This window comes from Dendropsophus ebraccatus, chromosome 3, assembly GCF_027789765.1.
Source record: "Dendropsophus ebraccatus isolate aDenEbr1 chromosome 3, aDenEbr1.pat, whole genome shotgun sequence".
NCBI classification, from domain to species: Eukaryota; Metazoa; Chordata; class Amphibia; order Anura; family Hylidae; genus Dendropsophus; species Dendropsophus ebraccatus.
In genome coordinates, this window is record NC_091456.1 from 190,289,934 (window position 1) to 190,314,613 (window position 24,680).

General features: G+C 46.7%; 1 protein-coding gene across 1 annotated transcript in view; it reads left to right on the forward strand.

Moving 5' to 3' along the window:
- Positions 1–3,206: 3,206 nt before the first annotated feature.
- The window catches only part of LOC138786616 (uncharacterized), a 73,905-nt gene continuing 52,431 nt past the window's right edge, over positions 3,207–24,680 (forward strand). The window contains 3 exon segments of the mRNA XM_069963596.1: positions 3,207–4,455; positions 12,539–12,647; positions 21,570–21,789. Coding sequence (XP_069819697.1) covers positions 3,287–4,455; positions 12,539–12,647; positions 21,570–21,789 — 1,498 coding nt within the window. The 5' untranslated portion in view covers positions 3,207–3,286.

Genomic DNA, 24,680 nt, shown 5'->3' on the forward strand with positions numbered 1-24,680 from the left:
CTCAGCATACAGTGACTGGATAATACCACTATACCATCACACCATGCCCACTACTCCCACCATACAGTGACTGGATAATACCACTATACCATCACACCATGCCCACTACTCCCAACATACAGTGACTGGATAATACCACTATACCATCACACCATGCCCACTACTCCCACCATACAGTGACTGGATAATACCACTATACCATCACACCATGCCCACTACTCCCACCATACAGTGACTGGATAATACCACTATACCATCACACCATGCCCACTACTCCCACCATACAGTGACTGGATAATACCACTATACCATCACACCATGCCCACTACTCCCACCATACAGTGACTGGATAATACCACTATACCATCACACCATGCCCACTACTTTCACCATACAGTGACTGGATAATACCACTATACTGTCACCAAATAACAGCCACTATATAAAGATCATAATTCTCCCAAAGCAGTGACTCACACTCCGTCCCTCCAGCTGTTACAACACTACAATCCCCATCATGCCTGGACAGCTAAAGCATGTTGGGAATTGTAGTTTTGCAACACAAGGAGGGCCGGAGTGTGACACCCCTGATACCAAGGTAGATCCCAGCTGTGTAAAGGTTCTGCCCCCCGCTGCACATCTTTCCATATAGAATAGCCCCCCCCCCACTGTACTTCCCCCCCCATATAGAATAACCCCCTGCTGATGTACATCCCCCATAGAGAATAGCCCCATTTCTCTACATGTACATCCCCCCATATAGAATAGCCCCCCTGCTGTACATGTACATCCCTCCCATATAGAAAAGCCTCCCCTGTGCAATCCCCCATATATAATAGCCTCCCCTGTGCAATCCCCCATATATAATAGCCTCCCCTGTGCAATCCCCCATATAGAATAGCCTCCCCTGTGCAATCCCCCATATATAATAGCCTCCCCTGTGCAATCCCCCATATAGAATAGCCCCCCTGTGTAATCCCCCATATAGAATAGCCTCCCCTGTGCAATTCCACATATAGAATAGCCTCCCCTGTGCAATTCCACATATAGAATAGCCCCCTGTGCAACCCCCCATATAGAAAAGCCTCCCCTGTGCAATTCCACATATAGAATAGCCTCCCCTGTGCAATTCCACATATAGAATAGCCTCCCCTGTGCAATCCCCCATATAGAATAGCCCCCCTGTGCAATCCCCCACATATAGAATAGCCTCCCCTGTGTAATCCCCCATATAGAATAGCCTCCCCTGTGCAATCCCCCACATATAGAATAGCCTCCCCTGTGCAATCCCCCATATAGAATAGCCTCCCCTGTGCAATCCCCCACATATAGAATAGCCCCCCTGTGCAATCCCCTCCCATAAAGAATAGCCCCCCTGCATCCCCTCCCCTCATATAGAGTACCCCCCCTGCCGCTGTGTGGCCACATGTGAAGTAATTTAAAAAAGAAACAAACAAAAAAAGCACTTACCTCGTTCCCAGCAGCTTCTTCCTCCGGATCTTTGGTGCACAGCATCTTCTTCCTGCTGCAGCACTACTGCGGCGGCGGCGGCCCCTCTACTCTCTCTGCTCCCAGGTCCTCAGTGGCGCGTCAGGGAAGTGACGTCAACCGCTGGGGGCCTGGCAGAGGTGCCTGCAGACGTGCCTGTGCGCGGCACGTCTGCGGCCTTAGCACTTGGGGGGTAAATTAGGCGGCCTGGAAGAGACGGCCGGTCGCGCTATTCTCTCAGTCTCAACCACCGCAGAGGGCCGGCCGCAGGCAGCACATTACCCCGCAGCCCAGCCTACCCCCGAGCGCGCGGTCCCGGGGACGGGACGGAGACACGCCACCGCAGCCCGCTCCTCTCGGCCCGGCTGGCCCGCTCCTGACATGCTCCTCTAATCCAATCAACGAGGGACCGCGGCGTTGATTGGATTGGTGGAGCATGTCAGGAGCGGGCCAGCCGGGCCGAGAGGGGCAGGGGCCGCAGCGGGGATTTTTTTTTTATTATGCAGCCCGGGCGGCCCACGGACTGGTAATCTGGCCAGCCCAGCGGGCATTTGCCCGGCTTGCCAGATTACCAGTCCGGGCCTGCCAGTCACTCTCGCCCATAAAGCTCTCCACAACTCTGCCCCTCCATACATCTCCTCCCTCATCTCCACCTGCCATCCTACACGCGCTCTACGTTCTGCTAATGATCTTAAACTAACATCTTCCATAATCAGAACCTCTCACTCCGGCCTCCAGGACTTCTCTCGTGCTGCACCAGTTCTCTGGAATTCATTACCCAAAGATCTCAGAGTCATTTCCAACACTCACAGTGTCAAGCATGTCCTGAAGACTCATCTCCTCAGGCTTATAACATTCCCTAATCTTGTCTTCCCTCTGCTATCCCCTCCCCTTCTACCCTATATCTCTTTTTGTTCCATTTATGTATTACCTGTACTCGGACATTGGCCGGTGACTGGCTCACCCAACACTTATAGACAGGGGCGTATCTAGGATTCACGGGGCCCCATAGCAAAAAATTTTAAAGGGCCCTCCTCCACTATGCACAACCCAAGCACTGTGCATATATATATAATATATGCTTTACTGCTGGTGCACTGATAACCCCTGCCCTCTGCATGGAGCTCTGCACATTTTACTTTCCTACTTGATTGCCAGCTGGAGAACAGAGGTCAGACGTTATCAGTGCAGTGAAGGAGAGATCTCTGTCTTCTTTGTTAACCTTTTTTTGTGTTGCAGCATGTACGTAAACATTGGGTCACTTACACACTGCAGTACATAAGGGGTTAAGCAGAAGGACACACGCTCTTACCTTTCTCCTCCGGGCTCCATAGCAACTGCCTACCCTGCCTCTATGGTGGCTACGCCACTGCTTATAGACACTTTCTGACTCTATGTATAATGGCTGGACCATCGGCAAATAAAGCCCCCCCCCCCAGTCCTCCCAGTCTGTAAGCTCTTGCCAGCAGGTCTCTCACTCCCTTTGTATCTTTATTTATATATTTTAATTACTTAATTATATAATGTCTACATGTAACCTCTCTATTGTGTGTGTACAATGAAAAAAAAAAAGCAGCAAAATCTGTTGGCGCTATACAGATAAATATTATTATTATTATTATTTTATAGAATTTTTTTTCAATATTAGAAAGAGATTTTTTTATTTTTCCTACTAAGGACGTCATCTCCCCGGCCTCCAGCTTCTAGATTCTTCTCCCTGACACTTCCTGTGGATGGGAACAGATCTGATCATTCTTATTATGTTACATAAAAAAGAGTAACTTTCCATGTCTGCAATATGTTTAAGCTTCTATTACTGGGAAATCAGAGAAATGGTGTTTTCTCCTTTGCAGATGATTCTACCAGGAGCTCAGGGGGACATCAGATCTCCTCAGAGGATCATATCACACAAGATACATATGAGGAGCCGTCCACTATCCCAGATACACCCTCAGCCCCTCACAGCAAAGATCTCTCATCTCATCCTGTTATACAAGTCCCATCTTCTGCTCCATCACAGCAAGCTGACATTTACAGAGAAGACGATGAACATCAAGGAGATAATACTCATAAAAGAAACCTTGAAAGACATGAGATAAACCACAAAAACGAGAAGTCATATTCATGTTCAGAATGCGGGAAATGTTTGACTCAGAAATCACATCTTGTTAGACATCTGAAAATTCACACAGGGGAGAAGCCATTTTCATGTTCAGAATGTGGCAAATGTTTTACTAGGAAATCAATTCTTCTTAACCATCAAAGAACTCACACAGGAGAGAAGCTATTTTCATGTTCAGTATGTGGGAGGTGTTTTACTCATAAATCAGTTCTTGTTACACATGGGAAAACTCACACAGGGGAGAAACCATTTTCATGTTCAGAATGTGGGAGGTGTTTTACTCAGAAATCAGTTCTTGCTACACATAGGAGAACTCACACAGGGGAAAAACCATTTTCATGTTCAGAATGTGGGAGGTGTTTTACTAAGAAATCAGTTCTTGTTACACATAGGAGAACTCACACAGGGGAGAAGCCATATTCATGTTCGGAATGTGGAAAATGTTTTAATGAGAAATCAAGTCTTGTTAAGCACCAAAAAACTCACAGAGGGGAGAAACCATTTTCATGTTCAGAATGTGGCAAATGTTTTACTGGGAAATCAGTTCTTATTTACCATCAAAGAACTCACACGGGGGAGAAGCCATTTTCATGTTCGGAATGTGGGAAATGTTTTAATCAGAAATCAGATCTTGTTAAGCATCTGAGAACTCACACTGGGGAAAAACCATTTTCATGTTCAGAATGTGGCAAATATTTTACTCGGAAATCAAATCTTGTTGAGCATCAGAGAATTCACACAGGGGAAAAGCCATTTTTATGTTCGGAATGTGATAAATGTTTTCATCGGAAAGCAGACCTTGTTGCGCATCGAAAAAGTCACGCAAGAGAAGCCATTTTCATGTTGTGAATGTGGGAAGTGTTTGGCTCATCAATGAATTCTTGTTGACCATCACAGAACTCATACAGGCGAAAAGCCATTTTTACGTTCAGAATGTGGGAAATGTTTCAATTAAAAAGGGAGAAGCCATTTTCTTGTTCACAATGAGGTAAATGAATATAAAGAATTCTATATGATTATGAAGGAAAATCCGCATTTTATAGTAAAATAGTAAAGTGTATAGTATTAGTAACTGTACTCACTGCACTTACTGACAGCAGCTCCCTGTGTACCCCATAGAGCTATAATCAGGCTCCTCTCCTCCAGGCTGTGCCATCCTGCTCTGTGGTGATTCTGTCCATAAGATGGCCGTGCCCATGCCCCTCCCCCAGTGTCCTCCATAGACATATACAGGCTTTATGGGCCAAAAACAACACATTTTGGACACTATAAGACACGAACAGCTGGAGGGGAAAGAGGATAGAAGTGAGAAGTGTTGTGTGCAGGAGATGGTGTCATACTACCTGCTGGACCTTTATTCCATTCATCATATCGAAACAGCGGCTACAAACATAAGGGAACAATCCTAAAGCCTGGATAAAAAAGAAATAATTCTATCAACATAAACTGCTTTTTTTTTTTTTAATTTATCTTTCTTTATTTTCCATTACATAATTTAAAGGGAACCTGTCACCCCCCGTACCGGGGTGACAGGTTCCCGACCCCCCGTTAGAGACCCCTATACTTACCTCATCCCGCCGGGTCCCGCTTCTGGATTCGGTCGGGTCCCGGAGATCTCAGCCGCTGCAGCCCGGCGCGCGCGCTGAGAGATGAGTCCAACGCTCATAGAGAATGACGGAGCGCTGGACTCTCCTGTCATTCTCTATGAGCGTTGGACTCATCTCTCAGCGCGCGCGCCGGGCTGCAGCGGCTGAGATCTCCGGGACCCGACCGAATCCAGAAGCGGGACCCGGCGGGATGAGGTAAGTATAGGGGTCTCTAACGGGGGGTCGGGAGCCTGTCACCCCGGCACGGGGGGTGACAGGTTCCCTTTAAAAAAAGAAAAACATACAACATTGTAGCATACATAATACACATAAAAACCCCCCTCCCACCCTCCCCAGGCATGGCAAAGAAGAGAAAAAAAAATAATTAGTCAAATTTCCTTCCAATGCTTCCATATTGTCCTACAACGTCTGGTGGCTTTCACCGAGCGTTTAGATGCAATATTTTCTTAACTCCTCACCTTCTCTACCACCCTACCCCATTCCTCATATGATGGTACGGAGTGATCCACCCAATGTCTTGATATTATGACCTTTGCTACCCCCAGTATTTCAAACAGGAAGGTACCTCCTTCCCCATCATCCACCAGGCCCCCAAGAATTAGGGCCCTATTCCACCGGACGATTATCGTTTGCACAATTAACGATCTCAAACGACCGCTATTGCGAAAGACCTGAAAACGTTCACTCATTTCCATGGAACGATAATCGTTACTTATGATCGTAATTGCGATCGTTTTTTCTTCGCTATTTATTCGCTATTGCGTTCGTATCTATTGCGAACGACCGAACAATGTCTTATTCAATGCGAACGTTTTGCGAACGAGCAACGATAAAAATAGGTCCAGGTCTTATGGCCCTATTCCACGGAACGATTATCGTTCGTTTTCGGACGATATCGACCGCTACGGACGATAATCGTTCCGTGGAATAGAGTGCAACGATCAGCCGACATCGTTCATGTCGGCTGATCGTTGCAGTCGCTTGTTTTTCAACATGTTGAAAAACAAGCGACTGATATAGCAGCGATCTGCTGTGGCCGCTCCGTTGAATAGGAGCATCGGCAGCAGATGCTGCTATATCCTATGGGCTGCCCGGACGATCTAGCGATCCCCCGGGCAGCCCCCCCGCAGCTCCCCGCCGCCCCCTCCCGCACTCACCCGCTCGCTGCAGCCGCGTTGAATAGCGGCGGCAGCGAGCGGTGAACGAGGAGCAAACGAGCGCTGACAGCGCTCGTTTGCTCCTCCAACGACCCGTGGAATACGGGCTTTATAAAGCGATCAACGATTTCTCGTTCGGTCGTTAATCGTTAACTGCATTTCAACCGAACGATTATCATTTACATTTGAACGATTTAACGATAATCTGAACGATAATCGTCCAATGGAATAGGGCCCTTACTTCCACTGGAGTCAGCTGCAGGGTTTTCCCCAGGGAAGCTTCTGCATGCTGAATAACTTTGAGCCAGAATCTTTGCACCTTGGGGCAGAACCACAACAGATGAGCCATATCCGCTTCGGCTAGCCCACACTTATTACAGCAAAGAGGTCTTTTTTTCTAAAACTTAGATAGAGTCATATGAGTATAATAGAGCCAATAAAATAACCTAAAATGAATTAAAGGACAACTCCGGCGAAAAATTTTTTGGGCTTATTTAACACACATTACAAAGTTATATAACTTTGCAATGTGGTTAAATACCCGGTCTGGCTCCCTTCCCCCACTTTCCGACTTCCGACCCCCCACCCCGGAAGTTAAAGAATGTATACATTACCTATTACGGTCGTCACGGTCCTCTTCTCCCGGGTGGCATCTGGTGTCGGGTGACGTCAGAGCTGGGGGGCGGCCCGGGTCTTCTTCCTCTTCGGCGTCTTCATTGAGAGTGAATGGGAGAGAAAAGGCTGCTGGTGCACATGCGCACCAGCAGCCTTTTCATTGGCTGGAGCGCATCACATGGCTTCCAGCTTGCTCAGCCCTGATTGGCTGAGCTTGCTGGAAACCATGTGATGCGCTTCAGCCAATGAAAAGGCTGCCGGTGCGCAAGCGCACTGGCAGCCTTTTCTCTCTCATGGACCCGGAAGCAAGAGACATCGCTGGACGGCGGACGCAGGTGACGGTGAGGCGGACGGCGGGCGAATGGAGTGGCGATCGTCACCAGAGGGATGGTGAGTATGGTGTCTGTGTGTGTCTGTGTTTTTTTTTGGGGGGGGGGGTCCCGCCGGAGTTGTCCTTTAATGTATGTGACATAGCCACCGACCCTTTACCTAAATTTTTTATACATAATACCCAAGTTTCCTCCGGTATGCGTCCCACCACTTCTTCCCATTTATTTTTTACCCTCTCAAGTTGAGGAGATTTTCTTTCTAATACCAACCATCTGTAAAGTTGTGTGAGAATTTTTTGTTCCCTCCCCTATTCCTTGCATGCACTCAACTATCTTATGTGAAGAAATTGTGAACTTGTGTTTATTTTGTGTCGCTGTGTAAGCACTTAGAATTTGAGAGTACCAAAACTTGTGTTTCTCACTTATCATCTGTGCTTTAAGAACTTCAAAGCTTACAAGCTCCCCTTCCGTAAATAACTGAGCCACATATCTAACTCCTCTTGACTTCCAAAAACGTGCAATCTCTTCATGTGAAAATTCTTTTCTCTATTTCCCCATATCGGTGTACACACTAAACTACCCTGAATCCCCCAAATTCCCTTAAGTTTTCTCCAAACTTTATCATATAAATCTACAAATGACTGTGGCAGTGAGACATTCTCTAACATCTGACCCGTTTCCAACACCTCAAAAACGTTCACATTGTTACCCACCTGAGAAAGCATATATCCCAAAATAGGCGAGGACCTCCACCTCACCAGGCTCTGGGCTCCCACAGCAAGAAAGTAGAGCCCAAAGTCTGGCAAGGCCAGACCGCCCTCCCCCTCCCCACCAAAGCACTATATTTCATCCTCACCTTTTTCCTGCCCCAAACCAACCGATTAAGCAACACTTCTATCCTCCTGAACCCAAAAATCAGGGATCCATATGGGGGCCGCCTGTAGATAAAGTCCCGCTCCTCCGCAGACGTTTTGTGACGTCAGAGCATGGCAGTGAGGACACAGAGAACCATTAAAAGTGAGGTAGCAAGTCAGCCTCCTAAAAATTAGAAAAAAAATCCAAAAAGTAGTGGAAATTAGGGTACCGCCTCCCACTATTGGAGTAAGACCCAGTGGTCAATAAATATCTATATAATCACCGACGTACATGGACCACTTTAGGACAATTAATACATAACCTTTAATAATACATTAAAAAATACACGGTCGATACAACATACACACAGAAACACCCCATGGTGCACTAAATATACAGTGTGGTATCCTCTAGAGCACTAGCAGATAGGGGGAACAAATGACCAATATATACGACAGGGGATAGTGGTAAGGGCTGTCACAAAGTACGGCAGAGGCGTAGGAAACAGGGTAGAGGGGGGGGTATGGTGCACCCTCAACTGTCCCTTGATATCCTCTTGCCCTGCCTTTTGGGGTACCCACCTCCTTACCAGGGTGGCCCCAACCACGGTGACGGTCCCTCTCCTGTTGTAAGTGCTCAGGAGAAAAAGAAAAAAAAAGCAAGGAGATAGAAAGAAAAACTGTGCAAAAAAATGTGATAACTTATAATCACCTAAAAGACATGTAGTTGCAGCAGCACAGTATATACAAAAATTACTCGGAGTGCATGTAAAATATACAGCACTCGTTCCGAAGCGTTTCTACCGTCCCAATACGTGACAGGTTCATCAGGGAACATGGATGTGCCCCAAATATTAGCTGCTGTAAAGATCTCCTCTCAATGACATGGACCCCTTATAAAGAGATACAATAATGCATAATGAAAGGGGTTACTCGTAATATATAATGTGGTGGAGAGCGTAGGTTGCAGTGCTACCAGATGTACTTGTACTTATACCAGTACCCATAACACAAAAGCAGATATAGTCTCCAAAGTATACATGTATCCAGCCTGTTACTTAGCTTAGGGTACGCTAAGGGCCCTATTCCACCGGACGATTATCGTTCAGATTATCGTTAAATCGTTCGAATCTAAAAGATAATCGTTCGCTTGAAATGAAATCGTTGATCGCTTTATAAGACCTGGACCTATTTTTATCGTTGCTCGTCCGCAAAACGTTCGCAAATCGTTCGCATCGTTCGTTTGGTCGTTCGCAATAGATACGAACGCAATTGCGAAGGAATAGCGAAGAAAAACGATCGCAATTACGATCATAAGTAACGACTATCGTTCCATGGAAATGAGTGAACGTTTTCAGGTCTTTCGCAATAGCGGTCGTTTGAAATCGTTAACTAATATGCAAACGATAATCGTCCGGTGGAATAGGGCCCTAAGTCAGGAGATGATCGCCCTCTCACAGGGTCCCAGACGAGTCCATGATCCCCCCACAATGAGAAGGAGATAGCAAATGGCAGGATAACCAGACTTAAATACCAGCAGTATGTACTGCTTCTGGGTGCCGGTCACGTGATGTATCAGGTCACGTGACCGCCCATAGTGCTAATGGAACTACTGCAGTCTGTTGATAAAGGCACTGGGGGCCATAGGAGATGTAGAGGGCAGGCTGTATATACAGTACGCCTATATAAAATTATAATTTATGCATTAAGAGCCTCAAACCGGGAGCAGCAATAAAGCATATAAAGCGCTGGTCACTTCTGGTCCGTGGAACGCATATGCGTTCCATCGGGCGGAAGTGGGCGGGAGGGCAGTCCCAATAGTAATAGGTGGAAGACAGTTGGATGTATGGGCAGTGGAACGCAAACTGCGTTCCACTGGGGCATATATGATATCATACATTAATACCTAAATAAAAAAAAACAAAAGAAAGATGTAAAATAAAAGTGTGACTGAAGCCCAAAGGCCAAACCATTGATATGTATAGGCATTTTGTAATGATAATAGTGTACCAGACAGATAGGAATAAAGCCATGGTAGTAGCATATCTATGGGAGGTACACACACATACTAAACATGGACAGGCTGACAGTTATATCAGATAATATATATATATATAGTATCTCTAATGGGAGGTGTAAAAAACAACCACCACGAGCAAAACAATAAGGGCATTTATACAATAAATGATGAAAACACAAGTGTTTCATTTAAGCCCAGTGGATTCACAGTGCCCAGTCTGTATATCCACTGGGCCTCTTTCTGTAGGAGGCATCTGTCCAGGTCACCACCCCGCGGTGAAGGCCTAAGCACTTCAATGACCTGAAATTTCACAGAGAAAGGACTGTCCGGGTAAGTTTGTCGCATATGCAAGGCGAGTGGTTTGTCCCGACTGTGAGTAATGTCCCCTATATGCTCCAAAACACGTCGCCGCAATTCGCGTTTGGTTTTCCCAACATATTTAAATGGGCATGGACAACTTGCCATATAAATCACTCCGGTAGATTTGCAGTTAGCAAATTCACGATTCGTATACACCTTACCATCTGTTCCAGAAAACGATTGTGCGGCCTGTATGTAGTTGCATGCTTTGCAAGACCCACACCTGGATGTCCCCACCATTCGAGTAGGTCTGAGCCACATATGGGTTGACGGGGCAGAATAGTGGCTGTGTACCAAACGGTCGCCCAAATTTCTGCCCCGCCTGTAGGTAATGGCCGGTTTGTCATCAACTAATTTGGAAACCAGGGGATCTGATTTGAGAATCGGACAAAACTGGTTCAGGATCTCCCTAATGAGAGATGCCGATGAATCATAGGTCCCTATGATTCTTGTTTTGGACACAATGTCCGTCGCCCTGTCCCTAGGCACCTGGAGGGTGCGTCGATCCCGCTTTTTGGCTTCCTTGAAGGCAGTTTTTAAGACAGAATCGGGATACCCACGATCACGAAAACGTTTTTGCAACGTGGCGGCTTCCTGGTAAAATGCTTCCCGGGTGGAGCAGTTCCGGCGGGCCCTAAGGTACTGTCCCTTGTTATCCCCTGCCACAAGGGTAGCGGGTGGTAGCTGTCCCAACGTAGCAGACTATTGCCTGCTGTGGGCTTACGGTATATGGTAGTATTGAGGTGACCATCTGCCCCTTTCTCCAGGGCCACATCCAGAAAACACAATTTTTCTTCCTGGACCTCATAGGTGAATCTCATCCCTATGTCATTAGTGTTAAGACACTGCATAAACCCCTCAAACTAGTCACGTGTGCCCGACCAGATCACTGCGACATCAGCGATGTACCTGGTCCATAGTTGGATATGCTGTTGGTACTCTGATAACTGGTCACCAAAGACTATGACCTCCTCCCACCAGCCTAGGAACAGATTGGCATAGGTGGGCGCCGCAGGGGCGCCCATTGCCATGCCCCTGAGCTGGTGGAAGATGTAGGAGGAGAACAGAAAATAGTTCTTAGTAAGTACAAATTCCAAAAGACATAGAACAAACTCATTAAGTGGTCTGTCATGGATGCTACGACTACTCAGGAAATGTCCTACTGCCCGTAGTCCCAGTTCATGATGGATAGAGCTGTATAACGCTTCTACATCTATAGAACATAGTAGGTGATGTTTTTCCAGGACATCATCCTGAGTGCCTAGCAAAAGATCGGTGGTGTCACGTAGATAGGAGGGTAACGATAAAACAAAAGGTCTGAGAATCCTGTCCAAATACACGTCCACAGTCTGGGTTGTTTATGCCTGATACAATCGGGCGGCACTTAAGTGGTGACAGTCCCTTGTGGACTTTTGGAAGTCCGTAATAAGTGGCCAACTGGGGGTGTGTGGGATACATAAAGTTGTATTCATTCTGGTTTATCAAATTTTTGGTCTTTGCACGATCAAGAATACCTTTGAGTTCTTTCTTGAATGTGGGGGTAGGGTCAGAGCGTAGTATCTCAGAGTTGGACCTGTCCTTTAGGACCTGTTGACACATGGTCGCATACTGAGTATGGTCCATAATGACTAAATCCCCCCCCTTATCCGAGGGTTTGATGACCAGTGCCCCATCCTTCTCCAAGGTCACCAGTGCCTTCCTCTCCTCAAAGGACAGGTTGTACACTTCTGTTGGGGGGCATGTGTCAAGTTGTTCGATGGCGTGTGTAACAACCTGTACAAAGGAATCGATCGCATCATGATCACCGACTGGTGGCATCCTGGTGCTTTTGGGTCTAAGGTCTGTGAAAGGGCCAGAGACAGGTGTCCTATCTTGTTCATTTAGAAGAGATGTCAATGTGTCAAAACGAGCAAAATCTGCCATATCCAAAGTGGGGTCCTGATGGATGCGATGATTCTTCATAAGGAAGAATTTTTTCCATTTTAGAGTCCTACTGAAAAGGTGGAGATCTTTGACCCAACCAAATGTGTCCCTCCTGTTCGTGGGAATAAAGGATAGTCCCTTTGACAGGAGACCTCCGCCTGAGACAGAGAGTGTTGGGACAGATTGATGATCTGATTGTTGGATGGGGTGTCTGTGTCAATTATCCCTGTGTGGGTAAGACTGGGCCCCTGTCCAAAAAAGGTACAGTGGAGGTGGTAGATGAGGACGAATAGGGGGTAGATCGTGGGTTGTACCCCCTTCCCCGGGAAGGATTTCCCCTTCCCCTTGGAGGATACCATGTTCCTGGCTCCCTCCTTCTGTTGTACTGTGTATACAGTGGGGAAAAAAATTATTTAGTCAGTCACCAATAGTGCAAGTTCTCCCACTTAAAAAGATGAGAGGCGTCTGTAATTTACATCATAGGTAGACCTCAACGATGAGAGACAAAATGAGAAAACAAATCCCAAAAATCACATTGTCTGATTTTGTAAGAATTTATTTGCAAATTATGGTGGGAAATAAGTATTTGGTCACCTACAAACAATGAAGATTTCTGGCTCTCACAGACCTGTAACTTCTTCTTTAAGAGTCTCCTCTTTCCTCCACTCATTACCTGTAGTAATGGCACCTGTTTAAACTTGTTATCAGTATAAAAAAGACACCTGTGCACACCCTCAAACAGTCAGACTCCAAACTCCACTGTGGTGAAGACCAAAGAGCTGTCAAAGGACACCAGAAACAAAATTGTAGCCCTGCACCAGGCTGGGAAGACTGAATCTGCAATAGGCAACCAGCTTGAAGTGAAGAAATCAACTGTGGGAGCAATAATTAGAAAATGGAAGACATACAAGGCCACTGATAATCTCCCTCGATCTGGGGCTCCACGCAAAATCTCACCCCGTGGGGTCAAAATGATCACAAGAACGCTGAGCAAAAATCCCAGAACCACGCGGGGGGACCTAGTGAATGAACTGCAGAGAGCTGGGACCAATGTAACAAAGCCTACCATCAGCAACACACTACGCCGCCTGGGACTCAGATCCTGCAGTGCCAGACGTGTCCAACTGCTTAAGCCAGTACATGTCCGGGCCCGTCTGAAGTTTGCTAGAGAGCATTTGGATGATCCAGAAGAGTATTGGGAGAACGTCCTATGGTCTGATAAAACCAAAGTGGAACTGTTTGGTAGAAACACAACTTGTCGTGTTGTGAGGAAAAAGAATACTGAGTTGCATCCATCAAACAACATACCTACTGTAAAGCATGGGGGTGGAAACATCATGCTTTGGGGCTGTTTCTCTGCAAAGGGACCAGGACGACTGATCCGGGTACATGAAAAAATTAATGGGGCCATGTATCGTGAGATTTTGAGTGCAAACCTCCTTCCATCAGCTAGGGCATTGAAGATGAAGCGTGGCTGGGTCTTTCAACATGACAATGATCCAAAGCACACCGCCAGGGCAACGAAGGAGTGGCTTCGTAAGAAACATTTCAAGGTCCTGGAGTGGCCTAGCCAGTCTCCAGATCTCAACCCTATAGAAAACCTTTGGAGGGAGTTGAAAGTCCGTGTTGCCAAGCGGCAGCCCCAAAACATCACTGCTCTAGGGGAGATCTGCATGGAGGAATGGGCCAACATACCAACAACAGTGTGTGCCAACCTTTTGAAGACTTACAGAAAACGTTTGACCTCTGTCATTGACAACAAAGGATATATAACAAAGTATTGAGACGAAATTTTGTTACTGACCAAATACTTATTTTCCACCATAATTTGCAAATAAATTCTTACAAAATCAGACAATGTGATTTTCTGGATTTGTTTTCTCATTTTGTCTCCCATAGTTGAGGTCTACATATGGTGTCAGTTACAGGCCTCTCTCATCTTTTTAAGTGGTGGAACTTTTAATTTTTTAATGTATTATTAAAGGTTATGTATTAATTGTCCTAAATTGGTCCATGTACGTCGGTGATTATATACAAAAAATTAGGCCTGACACAGCATGGCGGTGAGGACACAGAGCTTCATTAAAGCATTTGAACCAACCCAAAATTTAGCCTGACACAGCATGGCGGTGAGAACACATGGAACCATTCAAACACTAGTAGCATATGGACCACCCAAAAACTTAGCCTGACACCACAGACCCAGACCAAGATGGACAATAGAATTATGGCTAGATTTAGCCTCACACCCACATGCAGTTGTGCGTGAGAGGCATATCTTTGGAGGTAGGGACGAAGAATAACAATACAGTCTTCTTAAGAGGCCCCGGAATTTGATTTGAATGAATGAATACACTTTCAATCCTTTGAAGAGTCTCTAAGAGAGGGCAAGTGTCTATTAAAAAGAACTGGTCAATCCTGCCATCGAAAAGGCTACAACATCCAAGAAAGGTAGACGGTACTGTTGAAAGGCCTTCAAAAAGGCTACTACAACATCCAAGGAAGGATCGAAGCTACAGGTGAAAGGCCTGGTCAATCCTGCCTTCAAAACGGCTACAACATCCAAAAAAGGTAGCAGGTACTGGTGAAAGGATGGCAGAGGACAACCCTAAGATAAGATGACATCCACAGATAATATGGTTCGAAATGGACAAGACAAGGAAGGTAAATTGAATTTGACTCTAGCAGTTGGGGTAACATTCCTTGCATCATGTGACTCCCCACTTCTCCCCCCACCATTGTTTTGAGTTTGAATTTGACATGGATGCCAGTTAAGGCCCAGCAACATGGAGGCAAGGGCAGGCCCAGCAGTAGTCAACATGGATGCCAGTTAAGGCCCAGCAGTAGTCAACATGGATGCCAGTTAAGGGCCAGCAGTAGTCAACATGGATGCCAGTTAAGGGCCAGCAGTAGTCAACATGGATGCCAGTTAAGGGCCAGCAGTAGTCAACATGGATGCCAGATAAGGGCCAGCAGTAGTCAACATGGATGCCAGTTAAGGCCCAGCAGTAGTCAACATGGATGCCAGTTAAGGCCCAGCAGTAGCCAACATGGAGGCAAGGGACAGTTGCTGCAGGGACAGTTGAACACTGCGCTTGGACACCTTGCTGGAGGGTGTGGAGCAGAGTGGAGGTGAAGGGGTGCGTGTAGGGCGGGAGGCCCTCGTGCCTGGGGCCTGCGCGGGGGGACTGATAGAGCCAGCACGTGACACAGGGGAAGGAGCAGGTGTGCGACTTGCACTCACTGAACGGCCTTGGTTCCACAGAGTGGGGTGTTTAGCACTCATATGTCTGCGCATGCTGGTAGTGGTGGCTCCCCTGCTGATCCTGGCGTGGCACACGTTGCACACTACAGTCTGTCGGTCATCCTCAGTTTCTTTAAAAAACCTCCAAACTTGGGAATATCTAGCCTTGGCCACAGAAGTTTGACTCCGTGAAACAGTTGCTGATCTAATCGCTCTGCCCCTGCTTCTCCCTCTGGCCACCCCTCTTCCAACCGATCCTGCAGGTGAACTTGCTTCCCCCTCAGAAGCACGTTGTTCACTAGGCTTATCCACCCAGCTCAGGTCAGTCACCTCATCCTCATCAATCTCATCCAGCTCTTCCTCCAATTCCTCACTCTCCTCCTCACTTTGAGTTACATCCATGACAACAACCTCACTTTCTGACAATCGGGTCTCATCGTCATCATCAACCCCGCTTGCAAGTCCCCACTCTCATCACCCACTGACTGTGTGAGATTCGGGACAAATCGACTGCTCCAGTTGCTCAGTCTCAGGGAAGGGTCCAGAAAGGAGTTCCTGGGAGCATGGTGGTGGTGGTGGATCTGAATCGCTTCTTTCCCTGGAGGGGCCAGGCTGTGGGGAAGCAGGCTGAGCTACTGGAGCAAGGTTTCCACTCCCTTGGGTAGCGTGGGTGGACTGCGTGGAAGACTGCGTGGTGGATAAGTTACTGGACACATTATCCGCTATCCACGTGATCACCTGTTCACACTGCTGCGGTTTCAATATCGGTCTACCATGAGATCCCGTGAGTTGGGAAAGGAAGCTAGGGAGTGCACGTCCGCGGTGTGCCACTGCTCCCTCCTCTACAGGTGCTGCTGTGTCACCCTGCCTGGAACCACGGCCTCTGCCAACTGCATCGCTTGGAACCCCACGCCCTCGATCCTTTCCCCTGGGGTTCACCATTTTATGGACACTGCAAAGTATGGAACTTAGATAGGCCTTGCGTATGAAATACAGAAATCAGGAAAAATACTTGTGGTCCCACTAGTTTTGGGGGTTTGTGGGATACAATCCAGTAGTGACTGCACCTATACACACTCTGTGACACCACCTTTACTCTGTGCAAGCAATTGTGAACTAAGATAGGCCTTGTGTATGAAATAAAGAAATCAGGAAAAAATTATTGGGGTCCCCACTAGTTTGGGGGGTCTGTGGGATACAATCCAGTAGTGACTGCACCTATACACACACTCTGACAACCCCTTCCAATGAACAGTGAAGTTCTATGCAGGATGCACTACAACTCCCAGCAAGACAGTGTAGTACACCAGGACCACCAGCCCCAAAATCAAAAAGGAGTACACTGAGCACTTCTTAGGGGTGTGTATGCAACACCTAATGTCCCCTTTCTGCCAGCAGCCGGTCACCACAGTGTGCTGCTGAAATCGTGGTAGCAGCACTGCAAGTCCCAGACAGCAGTCTGTAGTAATAGTATTAAAAAACAATTTAAAGCCCTTAAAAGGGCTGTTTGTTTGTATTGCTAGTATATTCCCTGCCTACTGGAACGCTATATCCTACACTGACACTCTCCCTAAGCAGCAGCAGCTCTGTCCCTGATTTCTTTCAGCACACATCTGAAGCAAGTACTGCCGACTGCGCGTTTTATATGGCAGGGTCATCTGATCTGGCCAACCAATCGCTGCTATTAACATGTATGGGTCCCACGTGATCGCAGGATGTACCAAAGAGTCTCCTGCATGTTTATTGGCTGAGAAATAGCGCCCAAACTTACAGGAAACGGATGATGAGATTTTCTCGAGTGTTGCAAGATGCTCATCCGGGTAACGAGTACCATCGAGTATCCTAATACTCGATCGAGTACCAAGCTCGGACGAGCATGCTCGCTCATCACTACCATTTACCTTCATGTAATGTGTTTTTGATCTTCTATTGTTCCTGTTTGTTACCCTTATCACTCGTATGGAATTAAGGCGCTTTATAGATAAATATTAATAATATTAATATCACCTCAGGCAGCAGTAATAAAGAAGCCCCAGGAGGAACTACAAGCACCATCATCACCACACACCTGGGTGCAGTCCCCTCTATAACCTCTGTGGCCGTATTTACCTCAGGAAGAGGGAGAGAGATATTACCACTCGGCCTGTGACAGGATATATCTTCATTTATTCATCATAACCTTTATCCTCCCTGAGATCCCCTCACTACAGGCTGCTACATATACACTCACCGGCCACTTTATTAGGTACACCTGTCCAACTGCACGTTACCACTTAATTTCTAATCAGCCAATCACATGGCGGCAACTCAGTGCATTTAGGCATGTAGACATAGTCAAGACAATCTCCTGCAGTTCAAACCGAGCATCAGTATGGGAAAGAAAGGTGATTTGAGTGCCTTTGAACGTGGCATGGTTGTTGGTGCCAGAAGGGCTGGTCTAAGTATTTCAGAAACTGCTGATCTACTGGGATTTTCACGCAAAACCATCTCTAGGGTTTACAGAGAATGGTCCGAAAAAGAAAAAACATCCAGTGAGCGGCAGTTCTGTGGGCGGAAATGCCTTGTTGATGCCAGAGGTCAGAGGAGAATGGGCAGACTGGTTCGAGCTGATAGAAAGGCAACAGTGACTCAAATAGCCAAACAACAAAGGTAGGCAGAAGAGCATCTCTGAACGCACAGTACGTCGAACTTTGAGGTAGATGGGCTACAGCAGCAGAAGACCACACCGGGTGCCACTCCTTTCAGCTAAGAACAGGAAACTGAGGCTACAGTTTGCACAAGCTCATCGAAATTGGACAGTAGAAGATTGGAAAAACGTTGCCTGGTCTGATGAGTCTCGATTTCTGCTGCGACATTTGGATGGTAGGGTCAGAATTTGGCGTCAACAACATGAAAGCATGGATCCATCCTGCCTTGTATCAACGGTTCAGGCTGGTGGTGGTGGTGTCATGGTGTGGGGAATATTTTCTTGGCACTCTTTGGGCCCCTTGGTACCAATTGAGCATCGTTGCAATGCCACAGCCTACCTGAGTATTGTTGCTGACCATGTCCATCCCTTTATGACCACAATGTACCCAACATCTGATGGCTACTTTCAGCAGGATAATGCGCCATGTCATAAAGCTAGAATCATCTCAGACTGGTTTCTTGAACATGACAATGAGGTCACTGTACTCCAATGGCCTCCACAGTCACCAGATCTCAATCCAATAGAGCATCTTTGGGATGTGGTGGAACGGGAGATTCGCATCATGGATGTGCAGCCGACAAATCTGCGGCAACTATGTAATGCCATCATGTCAATATGGACCAAAATCTCTGAGGAAGCTTTCAGCACCTTGTTGTATCTATGCCACGAAGAATTGAGGCAGTTCTGAAGGCAAAAGGGGGTCCAACCTGTTACTAGCATGGTGTACCTAATAAAGTGGCCGGTGAGTGTATATATACAGCTCAGCTACATGTACATTACACACATACAGCTCAGCTACATGTACATCACACACATATACAGCTCAGCTACATGTACATTACACATATACAGCTCTACTGTGTACACATACAGCTCAGCTACATATCCATTACATACATACAACTCAGCTACATGTACATTACACACATACAGCTCAGCTACATGTATATTACACATATACAGCTCAGCTACATGTACATTACACACATACAGCTCAGCTACATGTACATTACACATATACAGCTCAGCTACATGTACATTACACATATACAGCTCAGCTACATGTACATTACACATATACAGCTCAGCTACATGTACATTACACATATATACAGCTCAGCTACATGTACATTACACACATACAGCTCAGCTACATGTACATTACACACATACAGCTCAGCTACATGTACATTACACATATACAGCTCAGCTACATGTACATTACACACATACAGCTCAGCTACATGTACATTACACACATACAGCTCAGCTACATGTACATTACACATATATACAGCTCAGCTACATGTACATTACACACATACAGCTCAGCTACATGTACATTACACACATATACAGCTCAGCTACATGTACATTACACACAGGGCTCTGCTGCAGGCATATATAACACACACATACACAGCTCTGCTCCACACACATCACACACAGCTCTGCTCCACACACATCACTTAAGCTCATCCAGCACAGCAGAGTCCTGCATACACTGAGCAGCAGCCCCTGATCATGTGACTCCTCCTCCTCCTCCATATGACTGATCACATGACTGTGACATCATGGCAGGTCCTGAAAGCACACGGCTCCTGTACAGCTCTGCAGGCTGGACTGCCCCGCCCCTTGCCTCCTGAGCACCAATCACTGGAGAGGAGGAGGGGCCAGACACAAGGTACATGTGGAAATCCTTCCTGCCCCTCCCCCTCCTCCTGCTAGTGTGCTCTGCTGCTGCTGCTGCTGCCTCCTGGGATCTGCCCACTGGCTGCCAGACAGGTAGGAGATTTACAGTGTTCAGGGGAGAGGGGGCATCCAGCTGTGCTAAGGGGGAGGGGGGCAGTATGGAGGGATCACATTGGATAATCCCTTTAAGCGCTCCCAGAGTTATATTTGTTAATTTCCTTTCTCTGACATCACAGGAGCTCAAACATCTTACACATTCATAACTTGTTTCTTCCTATCGCTGTGCCGGGATTGTTGTACTTTTTCTTCCCATTCTTTATTATACATTGTACCCTCTACTTTCTATTCATCTCTCCAGGATCCTCTGCTGATATCTTCTATATAAGAGACCGACCCATCAACCATGGAGAGAGACAGAGACAAGATGGCCGAGAGGATAATAACCCTCACCCTACACATACTCTTCCTGCTTACTGGGGAGGTGAGGGATTCTGGGAGTGATGTCATCATGACATCATTCTTATCTATGGAATAACAGATGGATAGGACTGGAGAGGTGAGGGATTCTGGGAGTGATGTCATCATGACATCATTCTTATCTATGGAATAACAGATGGATAGGACTGGAGAGGTGAGGGATTCTGGGAGTGATGTCATTATGACATCATTCTTATCTATGGAATAACAGATGGATAGGACTGGGGAGGTGAGGGATTCTGGGAGTGATGTCATCATGACATCATACTTATCTATGGAATAACAGATGGATAGGACTGGAGAGGTGAGGGATTCTGGGAATGGATGGAGTGATAGTAATGTGTCTCTCCATACACAGGATTACACAGTAGTGAAGAAGTCCTCTAGTGGGCGCTGTGGGGCCCCTGGGTGTGAAGGATGGGGAAGAACCCTGAGCCCAATCCCGGGGCCCCTGATACATGAGGAAATGGAGGAAGAGAAGATCCTAGAAGTCACCAACAAGATGGTGGAGCTGCTGAGTGGAGAGGTGAGACTGTGGCTGCTGGGAATGCTGGGACATTATACAGTAACACCACTGGAGGGGTGGGGGGATGACTGTGTGATCATTGTGTGTGTCAGGTTCCTATAAGGTGTCAGGACGTAGCGGTCTATTTCTCCATGGAGGAGTGGGAGTATGTAGAAGGACACAAGGATCAGTACAAGGATGTGATGCTGGAGGATCAGCAGCCCCTCCCATCAGCAGGTAATAGACAGGACTATATACACACCTCCTCTCTGTATTATCTGGATGGAAAGAATGAATTCAGTCTCTGTATGTGTTCCCTCCAGTCAGATCCAGTAAGAGAACAGCACCAGAGAGATGTCCCCGTCCTCTTCTCCCACAGGATCAGGATCAGGTAGATGGAGATGTTCCCTATGATCTGTACATCCCACCTGACTTCTCCTACTGTCTGATGACTTCTACAATATTTCTCTCACATCTTATGAATCAGGGGAAAGATCTAATTGAGATCAATGCTCCAGGTGTGACAGTAAAAGAAGAAAAGACAGATGTGAGCAGTGATGAGCAGTATAAGGAGGAAGGTACTGGAGGGAAGAAACTGAAGTGTTTTAATGCTACAGACATTAGGGTAAAGGAAGAGGCAGAAGAAGAGACAGATGACAGCAGTGATGAGCAGTATAAGGAGGACATCACTACAGGTAACCGCCCAGGTGAGTAGTGACCACTAAATGCAGAGAACAGTCACACATTCTCCTCAGTCACCGGCTGTAACTATTCTGTGTAGAATATTATAAGTTCTGTGTCCTGTCAGTTTTCCAGCTATATAATCATTCAGCCTAAATTCTAATATACAGCACAGTCCCAGCGGACAATATATCACTATCAGTCTCAGGCTGCTGCGTCTGTAGTGACTGTACTCATCTTAGGCTCCGTGCACACGGAGCAAAAGTGGCGGAATTGTCCATTGGTGTGTTTCTTTGTTAACTCATTTTATTGACAAGTACAGTCAGAAATAATAAAGCATACAGTACAGAAAACATCTCACTGTAATGGTAACATGGCATATAGCATCAGTGGTACAAATCCCAGATATATGTTGGTTAAACTACAACCAAGTTACAATATCACAGTATAAATCGTACAACAGTAAGGCCGGGTTTACATATGTCCGGCGGTGCTGCAGCGTTTTCCTCTGGCGCAGAAGAAAAGCGTCGGAGGGAAACGCATCATTGAACTGATCCCATTGTTTTCAATGGGATTGTTCAAAATGTGCAGCGGTGAAATAGTGGCCGCCGCATCGCCGGACGGTCGGTGCGTTTGGACGCATCTTGCAGCGTCCTGATGGACCGCCGCTCCGGCCATGCGGCGTCGCACCAATTCAATCGAATATAGTGCGTTCAGGCAAATAGCAGAACAGTGTAAAGAAATAAACATATCTCTCCCGCTATGTGCTCTCCCCCTCCCCTATAGTCCCCCTGTAGTATATCACCCCCCCTGTTGCTCCTCCAGTAGTATATAGCCCCCCTGTTGCCCCCCCCAGTAGTATTTAGATTCACTGTGTGCTCTCCCCCAATAGAATATAGCCCCCCATGTGCGCTCTCCCCCTCCCAATTAGCCCTCCCTGTGCGCTCTCCCCCTCCCAATTAGCCCTCCCTGTGCGCTCTCCCCCTCCCAATTAGCCCTCCCTGTGCGCTCTCCTCCTCCCAATTAGCCCCCCTGTGCGCTCTCCCCCTCCCATATAGGCCCCCTGTGAGCTCCCCCAATTAGTATATAGCCTCCCTGTGCGCTCTCCCCCAATAGTATATAGCCCCCCATTAGTATATAGCCCCCCATGTGTGCTCTCCCCCTCCCATATAGCCCCCCTGTGCGCTCTGCCCTTGTAGTATATAGCCCCCTGTGAGTTCCCTCAATTAGTATATAGTCCCCCTGTGCGCTCCCCCGCAAATCCCATTGAAAATGACAGGAAAACATACTTGGAAAACAAATGTCAACTGATGAGAGCAACTTGTGGGAACTGATGGTTTATAATGAAAAGAAGGATAGAAAAACTGATGGCAACTGATGCATTTGTGACATCAGTTGTAGTCAGTTTTTAGACAAAAAACGCAACTGATGCAAACTTATATATGTAAACCCAGCCTAAGCTGCACCTCACTCCAGCAGTGCAGGCCGGCACAGGAAAATCTTTTAAAGAAATCGACAGGGGGTGTGATCACAAGCAGTTATGTAATATACTCACTTTTATTTATTTTGTATAATTATATATTATATAGTTACATACGGCCGAGCTGTGCTCCGTGTTCCCGTCATGCTGATACATGTCCCAGTGCTCATAGACATGGCTCAGTAATGACTGACAGTAATGTTCAGCCAGAACTAAAATGCTTGAGTGTTTGTTACTCGTCGAGAATTTTTCAACGCCCTCATGACCTTTGACCATTATACTTAGTTTAGATGCAGGAAAGGCCTCCGACAAGACTTCATGGCCCTTTCCCACCACTATTCAGCGTAGAAGGTTTGGTCCTATATTCTCCCAATATATTATTGCTTCTACACAAACTGACCGCAACTCCAGATTAACAATTACCAGACTTAAGGGACAAGTTTGGCACTGATCCACAAAAAAACCCACATAATCATGAACATAGGGGAGATTGATAAAACTGGTGTAAAGTAGAATTGTTTTAGTCGCCCCTAGCAACCAATCAGATTCCACTTTTCATTCCTCACAGATTCTTTGAAAAAAGAAAGGTGGAATTTGATTGGTTGCTAGGGGCAACTGAGCCATTTTGACTTTACACAATGTTTGATAAATCTCCCCCATAGTTTTTACACTTGCCATCCCTCCTGCTGCTTGCAGGTCTCTGAAGCTCCAGTTGGTGTCTTAATTTCTTCTTCACTTCCTTGTTTGTCTAAGCCCCGCCCCCAACACACATAAACACTCCTCTCTCTCTTATTAAGTCGTGATCTGCCCCCAGTAACACCATGCTGGTTGGGGTCCAGCAGGTTATTGGTATGTAGGGGGTCAATAGTCCTATTTTTGATCTACCATCTGTATGCTGATGACAACCAGCTATACTCCTCTTCCTGTGGCATTATCCCTGTCTCTACAATACTATGACCTCCCCATTTCTCAAACGTTATCTTTCTAAAACTGAACATCTTGTATTCCTTCCCTTTAACCAACCCAAACCTGACATCTCCCTCTCAGTCTGTGGTACTAGCATAACTCCTGTGCATCAATCTCCATGTCTGGGGGTTATGCTGGACTCAGATCTATCTCTCACTCCCTATATACAAGCCCTTGTACACTCCTGTCACCTACATCTCAGAAACCTCCCAGAATCCGCCCATTTCTCACCACTGACACAGCTCAGACTCTTAGGGCCCTATTACACGGAACAATAATCGGCCGAATTGGCCCGATTCGGCCGATTATCGCTCCGTGTAATAAATGCAACGATCAGCCGATGACAACGATCATCGGCTGATGGTTGATATAGGTTAGAACCTATTTTTGTCGGGCGCCGACCGCGCACCGCTACGTGTAATATCGGTGCACGGGCGGCGACTAACGATATACATTACCCATCCCGCGCGC